The sequence below is a fragment of the Haliotis cracherodii genome, unplaced genomic scaffold (assembly GCF_022045235.1).
Source record: "Haliotis cracherodii isolate W230 unplaced genomic scaffold, xgHalCrac1.p SCAF_16, whole genome shotgun sequence".
Taxonomy (NCBI): domain Eukaryota; kingdom Metazoa; phylum Mollusca; class Gastropoda; order Lepetellida; family Haliotidae; genus Haliotis; species Haliotis cracherodii.
This window is the reverse complement of record NW_027266271.1, coordinates 14285553-14299621: the sequence shown is the minus strand read 5'-3', so window position 1 is coordinate 14299621 and position 14069 is coordinate 14285553. Positions and strand designations below refer to the sequence as shown.

The following is a 14069-nucleotide window of genomic DNA, read 5'->3' as shown; positions in this document are numbered from 1 at the left end:
CTGTTCTGAACCCACGTTCATTGTCATTGATGCATATTGTCACGTTGATGTCGCTTTCTCCTGAGAAGAAGTCTTTTAGCATGAGCAAGAAGGTTTCACCGGGGTCGAGATCCTGAGAAGTGAATGAAGATATTGGATAGTTTGTTTACTTTGTTTGTTGTGTAATGCCGCACTCAGCAATATTCCAGCTGTATGTTGGCGGTCTGTAAATAATCGAGTCTGGACCAGACAATCCAGTGTTTAACATCATGAGCATCGATCTACGCAATTGTGATTCAACCGACCCCCCGATGACGTTAGTCGCCTCTCACGACAAGCATAGTCGCCTTTTACGGCACGCATGGGTTTCTGAAGACCTATTCGTCCCCAGATCTTCACGGGTCAAACATGGTATCTATTGCAAGTGGTCTGTGTTGACCTTAGTGCATTATGTACTTACATTATCATCAGTTATGTTGACGGTCAAATCAACTGATGGCTGTGAAAACGGCACTTGCGATAGTGTTCTAGCGAGTGATGTGTAGTCTGACCCAGCCGTTGCTGTTTCATCACTTGTCAAGGACTGGAAAGTCATATTCAGCATGTTAAGGTTTTATTTTTCTCAAAATACTCCAGAATTATACTTAAACTAACGTTTAAGTGTTACCCTGCCAACATGTCACCGGTTATTTGAAGAAATACTTGCTCGACTGTATCAGACCTTCAAACACTACCATTGTTTGTTTTGTTTGTTGTTTAACGCCGACAAGTAGTTGTCACCTGTCTCTACACTGGAATAGGAGTGGTCACCTGTCTCTACACTGGAATAGCAGTGGTCACCTGTCTCTACACTGGAATAGCAGTGGTCACCTGTCTCTAGACTGGAATAGGAGTGGTCACCTGTCTCTACACTGGACTAGTAGTGGTCACCTGTCTCTACACTGGACTAGTAGTGGTCACTTGTCTCTACACTGGAATAGTAGTGGTCACCTGTCTCTAGACTGGAATAGTAGTGGTCACCTGTCTCTACACTGGAATAGTAGTGGTCACCTGTCTCTACACTGGAATAGTAGTGGTCACCTGTCTCTACACTGGAATAGTAGTGTTCACGTGTCCATACTCTGGACTAGCATTTTGTTTGTTGTTTTACATTACTCAGCAATACCTCACGGCTTTCTGTATATAATCGAGTCTGGATCAAACAATCTAGTGACTGACACCATGAGAATCGAGCATCTACGTAATTTGGGGTTAAATAAAACCAAACCATCAAACCAAGTCAGCGATCCTGACCACCCGATCCCCTTAGTCCCCTCGCATGGGCATGTCCAATTCTAACTCGCATCTTCACGGGGGCAAACTATCAACATGCATATTCGTGTAAACAGTGCAAATATAAACATATGCATGCTCGTTATATGATTGCATTAAGGTCATCATGATGTTTATAGTCACTTTGGGTGCGTGGCAATCAGCCAATCGCTGGTCATAAATTCATCGGCTCGTCATCGAGCCTCTTTTATTACGTTCTTCATTAGGGCGAAGCTACCAAGCGGTAGTCGCGCCGCGATTTTGGAAGAGTACGGAACCGTTTCGAGCTGTTGCAGACCCCTGGTAAGCGATTCGTGGCTTGCAAAGCTCCTTATATCTTGTAGTATTTTACAATGAACGTTGTCACAATCACATTCAGTAAGACTGACTACAGTGACCTACCGTAAAACCCCAGAAACCAGCCATCGGGAGCATATCATTCGTGACTGTCACAGTCACGGTACCGGCCGACTCGTCTACTTTCACGGGGGAACTGGGGCTCACAGTTATACCGCCTGAAACTATAAGGTACCAAAATAAAATCAGAATGGAGAGAGAGAGAGAGAGAGAGAGAGAGAGACAGAGAGAGAGACAGAGAGAGAGAGAGAGAGAGAGAGAGAGAGAGAGAGAGAGAGAGAGAGAGAGAGAGAGAGAGAGAGACAGAGAGAGAGGGAGATGCACTCAACAACCTGCCACACCTGCACATCAAATACACCAAGGCTACCAACCCCACTACCTGCCCCAGTGGATGTTGAACACACATGTTCTACTTGGAGAAAGATCATTTCACTTAGTGACTTTATTCATATTAATGTGTTACTTGACATTCATGTCATCCTTCCCTTCCATAGGTATGGAGGATTGGACAATTAATAACATGTGGCATCAACACGCTTGAAAACGTTTCAGTCCATTTTAACACTCGGTCGACATTTGACTGTCTCATTTAGACCTAGTCATAACTATTGCGAGATACATTTCCAGTTAACAATCTTGTGTTGCATTAGGTTCTGCTTCCTGTTCCATGTTCCAGATCTACATCATTTGTGATGTCGAATAAAGATAACACCATCTCATTTACTCCCCCCACGTTTGGACTCGCATGAAATATTCCGACGCATAAGCACACACAGACACACACACCAACAAATACCTCGCGCGCACAAACAGACAAACCCAGACGCAGACAGATGCAGAAACACGTTAGGGAGTAGAGAGAAACAGTAGCTACAACTCTCACCACGTTCAGACTCACACGGAATATCCCGACGCCTATGATTGTATTGTATTGTTTGTTGTTTAACGCCGCACGCACTCATCAATATTCCAGTTATATGACGGCGGTCTGTAAATAATCGAGTCTGGACCAGACAATCCAGTGATTGACATCATGATCATCGATACACACAATTGGTATAAAACCAAGTCAGTGAGCCTGACTACCCGATCCCGTAAGTCTCCTCTTTCGACAAGCTTAGTCGCTTTTTACGGCAAGCATAGGTTGCTGAAGACCTTACCCCGGATCTTCACGGGTCACGACGCACATGAACACACATTCACACGTACACATAAACACACCACGCCCGCGCCCACACCCACGAACGCACACACAGACAGATAGACAGACAGAGAGATACAAACACGATAGAGAGTACACAAAAAACTGCAGATACAACTATCCAAAAGTTTAGAATCACACGGAATATTTCGCAATCATTTACACGTACACGTACACGTACACGTACACGTAAACACACACACCATAACCATAGTAGAGACTACTTACAGAAAGGATCAGGATAATCAGACACATAAACACACAAAAGTAGATTACTACTTACCCCTAGTTACAGAGAGGACAGGATAATCGGACACAGAAACACACAAAAGTAGATTACTACTTACCCCTAGTTACAGAGAGGACAGGATAATCGGACACAGAAACACACAAAAGTAGATTACTACTTACCCCTAGTTACAGAGAGGACAGGATAATCGGACACAGAAACACACAAAAGTAGATTACTACTTACCCCTAGTTTCAGAGAGGACAGGATAATCGGACACAGAAACACACAAAAGTAGATTACTACTTACCCCTAGTTACAGAGAGGACAGGATAATCGGACACAGAAACACACACAAGTAGATTACTACTTACCCCTAGTTTCAGAGAGGACAGGACAATCGGACACAGAAACACACAAAAGTAGATTACTACTTACCCCTAGTTACAGAGAGGACCAGCATGATCAGACACATGCACACCACACACAGAGATGCAAACACTATAGTAGATTACTATATGTACGCCTATTTAGAGAGAGGGCCAGGATAATCAGAGACATGCACGCCACACAGACACAGGCACACACTATAGAAGATAACTACTTACGCCTATTTAGAGAGAGAGGGCCAGGATAATCAGACACATGCACGCCACACATACACACACTATAGTAGATTACTACTTACCCCTATTTAGAGAGAGGGACAGGATAATCAGAGACATGCACGCCACACAGACACAGGCACACACTATAGAAGGTAACTACTTACGCCTATTTAGAGAGAGAGGGCTAGGATAATCAGACACATGCACGCCACACATACACACACTATAGTAGATTACTTCTTAGCCCTATTTAGAGTGAGGGCCAGGATAATTAGGCACATGCACGCCACACATACACACACTATAGTAGATTACTACTTACCCCTATTTAGAGAGAGGGACAGCATAATCAGACACATGCACGCCACACATCTAGAGGCACACACTATAGTAGATTACTACGTACGCCTATTTAGAGCGAGAGGGCCAGGATAATCAGAGACATGCACGCCACACACACAGAGGCACACACTATAGTAGATTACTACGTACGCCTATTTAGAGAAAGGGCCAGGATAATTAGACACATGCACGCCACACACACACAGAGGCACACAAAAACAAGGTTCACATACACATACATGTACACAAAGAACGCTCCCTGTCTCCCCCTAACCCCCACTTACCCCTGGATAGAGAGAGGGCCAGGACAATCAGATACACACTGAAGAGTGGGTTGGCTGAACTTGACTTCTCCATCTGCTGGGTATATAAAAATATGATAACCATTACAGATCTTCTCTTGACAAAAATTTGCTTTTAGTCAGCAGTTTTGAAGTTAATCGATATATTTCATAATCTTACATTAGATTTTCAAGTTGGTTAGATAGTTCTGCAAATTCAATGTTCAAGTAGCCCCAGAATGACAAACATCAAAATAAAACATGTGCAATCAGAATTTCCATTGGTGTTCTTATGAGAAATTGTAATGTGCAATCACACTGCCGTGAAAAAGAAACAGTTAATCGCTTAGTTATATTACTCTCTCGTGATGTTGAGACCAACCCAGGGCCTGTTACTATGGAAGATTTGAACAATGTAAAGACTGAGATCAAATCAGATATCCTCGCAGAACTACGGGATTTCCGACAGTCTCTGTTTACCGAGATGAGTTTAATTAAATCACAACTAACCGACCTTAGCAGCAAGTGTTCATCACTTGAGAACTCACTTTCAGAAGTGCGCTCAGAGGTAGAAAGGGTTGGACTTGAACAGGAGACTATCTACAGTGATATAGATGCACTCTATCAGAAAGTTGAACAACTTGAAGACAAGGTATCTAGTCAAGACTCTGATATCGACAGGTTAGAGGCCTTCAGTCGTCGGGACAACGTAGTATTTTATGGCGTGCCTGAAGAAGCTGATGAGACCTTCGAAATGTGCAAGAATAAAGTTATTACTATGCTCAATGAGCATGTGAAGACAAAGGATTGGCAACGCACCGATATTATACGGGCGCATCGGATAGGGGTCAAACAGCCGCAACCCAATAAACCCCGCCCTCTCATTGCTAAGTTTTCTCTGACGGAGGAGAAGATTATAGTACTGAAGCACAGACATACCTTTAGGAGTGTTGCTATAGGCGTTGCTAACGACCTAACCAAGCACCAGAGACAGACTCTAGCTGATCTGAGGGACAAAGGCCTAGATGCGTACTACAAAACTGGTAGACTGGTCACAAAACCTGGTACCCATGACAACACATCCAGACACGAATCGACATGGAGATATGTACATGCTAAACCAACCACTACTGTTCCTGTTTCCCGGAATGCCCAACCTCTAAGAGCTGTCCACTCCGCCCCCAACAGCAATTCCGAGCACAGTGCTACCGTGGACAGTAGCTAGGGATACGGCCCGGCCCCTACCATCACTTCTGAATTATCAGGTGCAGAACATTCCATTTCCATATCAAACCTCAAAATAGTTACATGGAATATTGAAGGTTTTCTTTCCAAAATAGACGATCTAGACTTTTTAGATTACATAAAAGGCTTCGAAATTATATGTCTAGTTGAAACATTTATTGACTATGCATTATCCATACCTCAGCTGTCAGCTTATGACACATATATTGCAAAAGCTCATAGGCTAGCTAAGGCTGGTAGACTGTCAGGCGGTGTAACGTTGTTGGTTAAGACCCGTATAGACCTGCACTGCCAACAGATTGAATTAGATATACACAATGTCGTATGCATTAAATTTGATAATTTCTCAACTCTTGGCAACAACCTGTTATTATTTGGAATGTATGTTCCACCCATCGGCTCAACATTCTACGTTGCAACTGAAAAGGCAACCGCCATTGAATTGGTTGACCAGTGGTTGATTGAGCATAGTGACTTAGACTGTGAGGTCATCATCTGTGGGGACCTGAATGCCCGTCTAGGCGGGGAAACAGCCCACCTGAGACACTAACTCAACGTGGCCTCAACAATACAGCATTCCCCGATGAACCACCCGTTCCAGTAGAAAAGAGACAGTCATGTGATAGTTTTGTAAACGCTTTTGGTCGTAAGCTACTGGAACTGTGTTTCACTCATGATTTATATATCTTCAACGGCAGGACAACTGGAGACAAAGAGGGTAGTTTCACTTACATAGCAGATCAAGGATGTAGCGTAATTGATTATTTTATAGGTTCAGTTAATGTTCACAATTGTTGTCAATCCATGTTTGTGGATACAAGAGTTGAGTCAAAACATATGCCTGTATGTCTACATTTGGACATATTTCTCCCTAAAGTATCTACAAGTGATGATTATCTTTCCACCAAAACACACAAATATAAATGGAACCCTCGTAAGCGTGATGTGTTTATAGGAAGTATAACAAATCTATGTCCATCCTTCAACGAGCTCATCGATCTTTTAACTTTTGATTTCAATCTTGCCCTCGAAGAATTTGTTAATGTTGTTCTTTGTGCCGCTGACTGTATGAAAGTACCTTGTGTTAAAAGTTCACCCCGAAATACGGGGTTTTATAATAGTGAATGCAGACGAGCAAAACGGGAAGCAAGGCGATACATGAGGAAATTCAAAGAGAAGAAATCTAACGAAAATAAGTTAATCTTTTGTAAAATGAGAAACAAGTATAAACATGTTTGCAGAACAGCAAAATCAAACTATCAATTTATGACACGAACAAAACTAAAGCTATCTCTATCTGATTCAACCACATTTTGGAGAGAGTTACGGAGTATATCAGGTCGTAGGGAAACAAAGAATTACATAAGTAAAGAGTGCTGGTTTGATCATTTTACAAACGTTTTTCAGTGTACAGATGTATTACATGCTGAAGTCGAATGTCAATGTGATGAAGATTTTATACTTGATGAGATTGACCAGTGTATTTTGGAGTCGCCGATTACCGACTCAGAAATCCACAAGGCTATAAATCGTTTAAAGAATGGCAAATCCCCTGGTGTTGATGACGTGGTCATTGAAATGTTAAAATGTTGTGAAAATGTAATAACTCCTTTCCTACGAAATTTGTTCAATAAGTTATTTGATTCTGGATTATTCCCTCAGAACTGGACGAAAGCTATTATCCTTCCACTACATAAGAAAGGTAACAAAAATAATCCGGATAACTTTAGAGGGATATCTCTATTGTGTACAATTAGTAAGGTTTACACAAGTGTCTTAAACTCTAGACTTACAAACTGGGCTAATATAAGAAGTAAATTACCTGAGACACAAGCAGGCTTTAGACAGGGATATTCTCCTGCTGACCACATATTCACGTTGAATGCAATTGTTAACAAATGTTTATCGAAAAGAAAAGGGAAATTATACGTTGCTTTTGTGGATTTAAAAAAAGCCTTTGATTCAGTAAATCATCTTAAACTATGGGAGTGTCTGCACGATGCAGGCTTGGGTGGAAAGATGATGAGAGCACTTAAGGGAATCTATGCCTCCGTGAAAGCGTGTGTGAGATGTAATGATAACATTTATACAGAATATTTTGATTGTCCTAACGGAGTTAAACAAGGCTGTATATTAAGCCCTCTATTATTTTCCTTTTTCATCAATGAACTGTCAAATGATGTTTCATCACATGGGAAACACGGCGTACAATTATTTCCTGACTTGTTTGAAATATTATTATTATTGTTTGCCGACGATGTTATTCTTGCCTCTGACACAGTAACTGGTTTACAGAACCAACTTAATATTCTTGATAACTTTGCAGATTCACATGGATTAACGGTTAATTTAGATAAAACGAGTGTTGTATTTAGACGAGGAGGGCGGTTATCTGTTCATGAGAAATGGTTCTATAAAGGCAAACGTATTTCAACCGCTAACTCCTATAGATATCTTGGGTTTGTATTCTCATATACATCAAAGATGAACCAATGTGTTTCAGATCTAGCATCAAGGGGTAGACGAGCTTTAATGGAAATATTTCGCAATCTACGGAAGATTGGTTTTGTTGACACTTCAGTTTTCTTTAAAATATTTGATACTCAGATTCAACCTATTCTTTTATATGGTGCGGAAATATGGGGTGTAGACAGATTTGAAAAAATAGAACAAGTGCATATTATGGCTTGTAAGAAGTTTCTTAACGTTGGTTTGCAAACCCCAAATGCTATTGTGTATGGGGAATGCGGTCGGTACCCACAACATGTAAATGCTATGTGTCGTTCTGTAAAGTATTGGCTAAAACTGATTGAAATGGACGAAGATAGGATACCAAGAAAATCTTATAATATGCTTGTATATAACGACAAGTGTGGTCGTCATAACTATGCTTCTTCTATTCGTTCCATATTATTTTCTCACGGATTCGGAGTAGTTTGGCTCAGTCAAGCTGTTGGCGATAAACCATCATTCATGAATAGTTTTAAAAACGTTTTGATAAATATGTTTTACCAATCATGGAATAGTACTATCAAGGCTAGTTCTAGGTACATTCTGTATAAAGAATTTAAAAGTCTCCTGGAGCCAGAAAAATACCTTTCCATTATTACTGAAATAAAATATCGAAATGTTTTGATAAGGCTTAGAGCCGGGCTACTAAGACTTAAGGTAAACGAAGGTAGATGGGCTGATATTGACTTACGTTTACGACTCTGCCCCATATGTGAAACAAGTATAGAGAATGAATATCATTTTACTTTAGAATGTGAATATTACAACGATATTAGACATCTGTATTTACCAACAACATTTTGCAATAATCCAAATATGCATAAATTTAAAACGCTACTGTCATCTTCGTGTAAACAATTACTTGGAAAACTATGTAAATACCTGTATTACAGCTATGAAAGAAGACGTAATTATGAAAAGCCTGTAAACCTGTAAATTTGTACCTGACATTACCTTTTTTCATGTACCACACTATTTCAAATTTATGTATTGTATATGGGCCAGTGGCCTTGGTACAAATAAAGACTTCTTCTAGTTACATACTGTATACGATATCTGCGATAACCTGTTCGTTGACAAATACAATTTCAATTGACTCATAAACACAATTTTAAGATTGTAAGTTGTTGCCGTATCACAAGGTGTATTTCATAAGTTATGGTGTCTTTAGTGGCCGTTTAAGGTGTCATATTAGGTTAGCAGGAAAATGTTGGGCGAGGCGTGAGCACGGGTCTAGAGACGTCGGGGAGAACGTTACGCCGGAAACTGCGTACAGGAGGTGGACAGGTAGGGGTAGCGTTATGATGTGGGCGCCTTTCTCTCATCATGTCTGGACAGGTTTGGTCCATATCTACGGCAATCTTACGGCTCAACAATACTTCAACGAAATTCTCCTACCACACGTCCTCCCAATTGCAGCCAACGGCAACGGTGTATTCCAGCAGGTCAACGCTCGACTGCATACAGCACGGATTACAAGAGCCTGTCTACACAACAACAACGTTTATGTTCTCCCCTGGCTCTTCAGATCCCGGGATTTGAACCCGATAGAGCAGCTGTGGGATGAATTGGAGGGCAACGCCGACGTCAACCAAAACCTCAGACGATGCAGCAGTTGGCTTTTGCGTTGCAGGTCGAGTGGGCTACCATTCCCCAGGATGTGACTCGCATACTCGTCTTTTCCATGGACAGAGTCGTCAGGCCTCTATCGATTCCAACGGGGGACATACGCGTTATTGATGGTAGCTGACTTTCACCTTGGACTTTTCCTTTGTACCGATACCTGAGCTGACTGCAATCACCAAGTGTTCTCTCCACAACATTTTGGCTCAATACTTTCTTCGGTTCCTCGTATAAAAGTATTTTCCTACCTCACACAAATCTGGCTTTGTGTTTTTTTAAGAGTATATCAAGTAAATGTGGGGCACAAGTGGCCCAGTCGTCTAAGGCACCGCAAATCGCTGTGCAGAGTTGCGTTCCTTGAGCATGCCAGAAACCTATGATCGTGGGTTCGAATCCCGCTTCGTCCCGATCATGTTTCTTGGTTTGTCAGCACCATACACGTGCTCGTTGGTTTCTCCAAAGTGGAAAACGTCTAAGATTTGCGTTCCTCCCACATTAAGGGAGACATGCCTTGATAAGACTGTAATACCAGTGTTCAACGCGGCGTTTTACCCAACTCACTCACTTACTCATCAAATACATGTACGACTATTATTTTTATATAACTAGGTGTAATGTATACTAAACAACAAAAGTTCCTGTGACACCAATATTTTAGTGTATTTTTCAAACAAGTAAAGTTTGGTTTTCAATATTGTAGTACATGTATGGAATCAAGTCACAAAAACGCAACTGCTACCGAAAAGCAAGCATTCCATGCATTTCACAGGAAACCACCGCCATGCACGTCGACAGTGGTGCAGACAGCGTCTATGCTGGACGGCCACGCAGTGGGGACAAGTTCTATTCACTGACGAGTCCCGTTTTCACCTCAGCCACAGCGATGGACGGATTCGAGTGTACCGACGTCGAGGTGAACGTTACGTCAATCATTGTGTCGAGGAAGAAGATCGGTTCGGGGGCGGCAGCGTTATGTATGGGGTGGGAATTACAGCAAGACAGAGGACCCGTTTGATAGTGGTAGAGGGAAATCTCAATGAAAAGCGCTACTGCGACGAGACCATCGGCCCTGTTTTTCTACCGTTTTTGCGTCGGCATGGCCCAGGCATTACCTTTCAGCATGACAACGCCCGGCCTCATATTGCTCGACTTGTTCAGGTCTCCCCTCAACAAAACAACGTGAATGTCATCCCCTGGCCGGCTCGCTCCCCTGATCTCTCACCAATCGAGCACATGTGGGATGAGATGGATCGGCGCCTTCGACGTCAACCACGTGTTCCACAGATACTCCAGGAACTTCGAAACGGACAGTCCCACAGGACTTTGTGCGACGCCTGGTCCATTCCATGAGACGGAGATGTGTTGTTTGCATCGCAACACGCTATTGATTTGTAAATTGACATTTTGGCATGTTCATGTTTTTTTATATGAAATCACGCATTTTGTGAAGTCAGTATGGCAAATTAAACCATTTGAACACTTACAGAAGTGTTTTATCTGTTGCAAACCGAAATTGTTTGAGATTTGGTAAAAACATAACTTTGCATTAAGTCTTTTTCAATGTTACAGGAACTTTTGTTGTTCAGTATATATATAATAATACTGACTGCACCACTGTAGACGTGCTTGACGGTGGTTTCCTGTCAAAATGGGACGTCTGGCGGGTCTTCTGGCGACAATCCCTGCACATCTGAGGCGGCGACGTACGGTATGTGAAGATATTCGTCGAAGGCCAGGGATGCTTCTTGCAGTCACTGTTGCTTGCTGGAATCGATTACGTAGGTGTGTTGTTCGAATCCGGTTGTCTTGTCGATTATTGGTTACGCGTGGCCTGCCACTCCGAGGATGGTCTCTGACTGCATTCGTCTGTTGCCAACGTTGCCATAAACACCAAATGGTGTTTCTGTGGACGTTAAATTGTCTTGCAACATCACGTTGACTCGATCCTGCTTCAAGCATACCAATGGCTCACAGACGTGGCAGGCGTGGTAATACGTAAGGTTGAATAATTGCATAATTTTGTTGTTTTTCTGAGTGCTTGTTGTCAGCACGATGCTGAACAGTGCATATGGAATCACGTTAACGCACATGTTTTTATACCCATTCTTGGGCTGTGAAATGCATTGGGCTTGCATAAAAGTCAACTTTTGCATGGAATGCATGTTTTTCTGTAGCAGTTGCGTTCTTGTGACATACATGTACTACAATATTGAATACCAAACTTTACTTGTTTGAAATATACACTAAAATAGTGGTGCCATGGGAACTTTTGTTGTTGGGTATATATGGACTTTCTACCTGCTTTTCTAATTTCATAGTCAAACTTTAGGTTTGGACATTTGTTTATATCTACTTTATTGTTTCAATTTCCAACGATATTCTAGATTTTTCCTCGACTGATTGATACACTGGGAGAACATCAATAAATCTCTTTTTTAATACGTGTGTAAACTGAGATGCAAAAACAGAATATCGAGGTTTTTTTATTAAATTGAAAATTGAAAAAACCTTGCTGTGATATCAAATTAACCGCCACTCATTCCTGCAACAGTTTGTAAAAAGTAATCTGTGGTAATTTTGTGTAAAAACAAATTCAATGAAGACTGGGGTGAGAATTTTGCAATAACATGACCCCCTCCATGTTTGAAATGTATATTTGTGCCGGAAAAACCCAAAGGCGGGCAATGATAAGATGTCTACGATACCCATCAGCAGATATGTATTATGCGATTCTTTTTTCATTTTTTTAAAGTCTTTAATCAAACTATATTATATAAAGTAAAACTATGTACAAATACAGTTCAAGATTGGGATATACTTAAGATATTGAAAATCAAACATATTATAAAATTAGCTGAGTAAAGTTTATTTTGCTCACCGGTTTTCTTAACAAATATCTTATTCTGTTTGACAATTTCTATAATTATACTATTCTACAAATGTCAATATAGATGACAGCGTCAGAACAGTCCGTCTTATCCCATAGCTAAGTTTTAAAAAAAAGTTTTAATAGTCATCGCATTGATACTGATGGGAGTCGAACAACGGACCTTCTCATCCGAGGTAGATACCTTGTCCACATGACCAAAGACGCAAGTAGACATGGATGCCATCTGAGAGATGACTACACGCCCAGTTAGATAAGTCTTAAAAAACAGCTGCAATTTTATGTCGATGATTCTCTCTGAAATATATTTGTAACGCTTTGTAAAAATATTTTGTACGAAATTTCAGTTGAACTCCACACCCGTCCTAAACCATAGGAAAAAGTCGATGCTAGTGCTCCCGCGTTGTTCATCACCTCCCAAACAAACCCAATATTCCAACATTTCACAATGGAATAGTAATATACCTGAACATGTGCAGGACGTACACCTTTATGACAAATTTGAGTTTCTTCAACGACATATATCTATCATTAATTATATATGTAATGTCTAAGGTTGTTTTTTTTGTGACTTCCAGAGGCAAGTCACAATTTATGTATTTCATATTATACATTTACCCAAGGGATGCAATCACTATGAAAATATCCTTATTCCGTCCATGCGTTTAAGGTACAAACTTACAAATGCTTTACTCGCCTATCTCACCACATTCGTAACACTACCTACCCATCATAAATAATGCAGATTGAAAGGTAATTGAACAATGTATGGAACATGTCTTTTCATAACATCTTTTCTCGTAAAGATGAAATATAAGATAAGGCGGGACAACTTGTACGCCGACTGCGAGGTTCAACAACTGGTCCGGGTCTACCCGCAGGTAAGGATTGTGACTCTTTAAACCATATGAGTCTCATAAGTAATCGGACAATTTCATTAACGTTGGGGTTGCTATCTAATTTATTGAGAAAATCCATTTCTTCTAAACAATATTGGCGACGTGCATATATTGGCGTTTAGACTGATGTTTTTATTGTAAATGCTACAATCCCTCACTCTTAGTGATCCATAAAGCTTCAATGAACATGTTGACGAACAAAATGTATACTATTAGTAAATCTTGAACATTGAGTTTGATGTCAGGAAGAAGGGTACACTTAGACGGCATTAGACGGATGGATCCACTACATTGGTTTTGGCTGATTCAATGGCATGGTCAAGATCAGTGTTAAAGTTTGATCAATATTTTGTTTGCTTTCTTTCTTGTTTAACGCCGCACTAAGTAATAATCCAGCTATATGAAGACGTTCTGGAAATAATCGAATCTGGACCAGACAATCCAGTGACTGACATCATATACGCAATTGGGATACGATGACATGCATCGACCAAGTCAGCGAGTCTGACCATCCGTTTCCGTTAGTCGCCTCTTACGACAAGCATAGGTTGCTGAAGACCAATTCTATCCCGGGTCTGGTTGATAATTAAATAGCA

At 41.0% G+C, this 14069-nt stretch overlaps 2 protein-coding genes across 2 annotated transcripts in view; one reads left to right on the top strand and one right to left on the bottom strand.

The window, feature by feature from the left end:
* The window catches only part of LOC139463854 (uncharacterized), a 117372-nt gene that overhangs the window by 102140 nt on the left and 1163 nt on the right, over positions 1-14069 (bottom strand). Inside the window, exons 2-5 of the mRNA XM_071245232.1 lie at positions 4312-4384; positions 1693-1811; positions 440-562; positions 16-112 (exon numbers count right to left, since the gene is read on the bottom strand). Coding sequence (XP_071101333.1) covers positions 16-112; positions 440-562; positions 1693-1811; positions 4312-4384 — 412 coding nt within the window. The remainder of the gene's footprint in view (positions 1-15; positions 113-439; positions 563-1692; positions 1812-4311; positions 4385-14069) is intronic.
* Positions 8084-9020, top strand: LOC139463408 (uncharacterized). Its single transcript, XM_071244665.1, has one exon. It carries the CDS (start codon positions 8086-8088, stop codon positions 8998-9000), a length of 915 nt encoding a protein of 304 aa, XP_071100766.1. The 5' UTR covers positions 8084-8085; the 3' UTR covers positions 9001-9020.

Bases quoted from the DNA above. Each gene is read 5' to 3' on its own strand.
- LOC139463408 (XM_071244665.1), top strand. From the start codon at position 8,086: ATGGAAATATTTCGCAATCTACGGAAGATTGGTTTTGTTGACACTTCA.